Source organism: Athene cunicularia (genome assembly GCF_003259725.1).
Source record: "Athene cunicularia isolate RWA chromosome 1 unlocalized genomic scaffold, athCun1 chr1_part2, whole genome shotgun sequence".
Lineage (NCBI taxonomy): Eukaryota > Metazoa > Chordata > Aves > Strigiformes > Strigidae > Athene > Athene cunicularia.
Window position 1 is genome coordinate 71,628,505 of NW_020799092.1, and position 1,945 is coordinate 71,630,449.

The 1,945-nt window shown below is 38.8% G+C and overlaps 1 protein-coding gene across 1 annotated transcript in view; it reads right to left on the reverse strand.

Annotated features, from left to right (window-relative positions):
• Positions 1–1,485, reverse strand: part of SEMA3C (semaphorin 3C) — a 121,866-nt gene extending 120,381 nt beyond the window's left edge. The window contains exon 1 of the mRNA XM_026868627.1: positions 1,350–1,485. Coding sequence (XP_026724428.1) covers positions 1,350–1,452 — 103 coding nt within the window. The 5' untranslated portion in view covers positions 1,453–1,485. The remainder of the gene's footprint in view (positions 1–1,349) is intronic.
• Positions 1,486–1,945: the final 460 nt, after the last annotated feature.

A 1,945-nucleotide genomic window follows, 5' to 3' on the forward strand; every position in this document is an offset into this window, starting at 1 on the left:
AGGGGAAGCCTTGAGTAATGTGGAAATCTGAATCAGCCTGTTCTGTGTAACCATGACAAACCTGCCAGTGTAACACACAACCACAGCCAAACTCACTTCTCTGTTGAGTTGTGCTGAATCAGGACCATCTACAATAAGTCAGTATTGCTTAAGGAAGGAAAAGAAATTCCCACCTACTTCTTCATTTAGCAGTTCCCTCTTGGAATGCAATTCCTACTATTGGTTTTACTAGAACCATGACAATTTACACCTATTAAGTACTGCACTCAGAAGTTTAGGGCCCTGTACTCCACAATATACAACATCTTGTAACTGTTCAGTCTGCTGATTGGTATCTATGGAAGGTCTAACCTGGCGAGTATCCTTCCAGATCTCTCAGACTCAAAAGTACATAGTTATGATCACTGCAGTGAATGGCAGTTTGAGATGCTTAGTAGCTATGATTATTTTTAAAGTGGTTCTTTAAAGACTATTCAGAGCACACAGAATATTTCCATGGCTGGACATGGCAGTTGCAGGGGATCCCTGCACTTGTGGACCATAGGAAGCACCCTAATGCGGACAGTATCGGTGCAGAGAGTAGCAAGCCCTCATGCCTCAAAGACAATCACAGAAAAGGCAGAGGGCTGAAGAAAGACAATGTCCCTATAGTTAGTTTTATAGACAGAAAATTTCCACTCAAATTTAACAGAAACTGTAAGCCTGAAGAACACACACATTCTAAAGTGGTGGCTAAAAATCAGTGTTTAAGACAGGGATTAATACTAGAAGAATAAGCTACCTTACTATTAAAATAATACTGGGATAATTGCAACAATAAGGTACTGCTCATCACTTCAGAAGTAAAAGCACCTTTCCTTTGAAAACAATAATTTTGGTTGCTTGCTTACAGTATGCAGGCACCAGTGACTGCTACATGCTATGTACACCCGACACACTGTCCAAAGTGCACAGGGAATGATATTTTGTCAAAGGACCCTGTGCCTTTCTTATCTATCTTGGTAAATCTTCAGGCAGCCTGATTTTCAGAGTATGAAGTGTCTCAGTTGGGCACTGAATGAAAGCAACTCAAATCATTAATAATCTCCACTACATGCCATGTGCTATCATCTTTCCCAAACAATATTGAGCATAATAAATAAAACCTTTAGAATAATATAGCTATAGTAGCAATCAATTTCTGGTAAAAATCAAATTTAGGCTGACATGTACCTCAGCAATACAAACCAAAAATAATAATTGTGGATGTACATCAAAAAGCCAATTTCTACTCAGTTATTGAATTTAAGAGAAAGAAGAAAATGTTCAATCATAACATTTGCTTAAGAATGTTTATCTTCTTTTCTTACCACTGAATGTTAAAAACACCCTTGCTTGAGGCTGGGAAGATCCTTTTACACTGCTAAAGTAAATAAATATCCCAATCAACACGTGCAGTGCAAGAAATGCCATCTCTTCAGATCTGCAACTTAATATCCAAGAAACGAAACCTGAAAGACAGAGATATCGTATTACTGTTGTTATACAGTGTTGTGGAGTAAAAACAACACTACAGAAAGATTTGTGTTAGACGGTTCTTCCAGCTGAAACCATAATACATGATAATGTGAAGGAGGTGCAGCCCTTCTGTTTTCTCTTTGTACATCTGAAAAATCTGTTTTCCCCAGCAGTTCTTCTGTGCTGTCACAAAAGGAGCTCTCTGCCCGTTAGCATGAACCAACAGAGCCTGAGTTTTGGCTAAGGCAGACTACAGCATTAGATTCATTTTATTTAAATAAGGACAATTCCACCTGCTGGAAAAATAATTATACTAAATGTCAAGGCAGAGCAAAGCAAGGACAGGAGATAAAGTTTCACGAATAAAAAGCTGGCTGATATTTTTAGATGTCTCTCCTTACTTTACATCATATTTGATCTCCCTCCCATGTTTGGGGCGGGGGGGGGG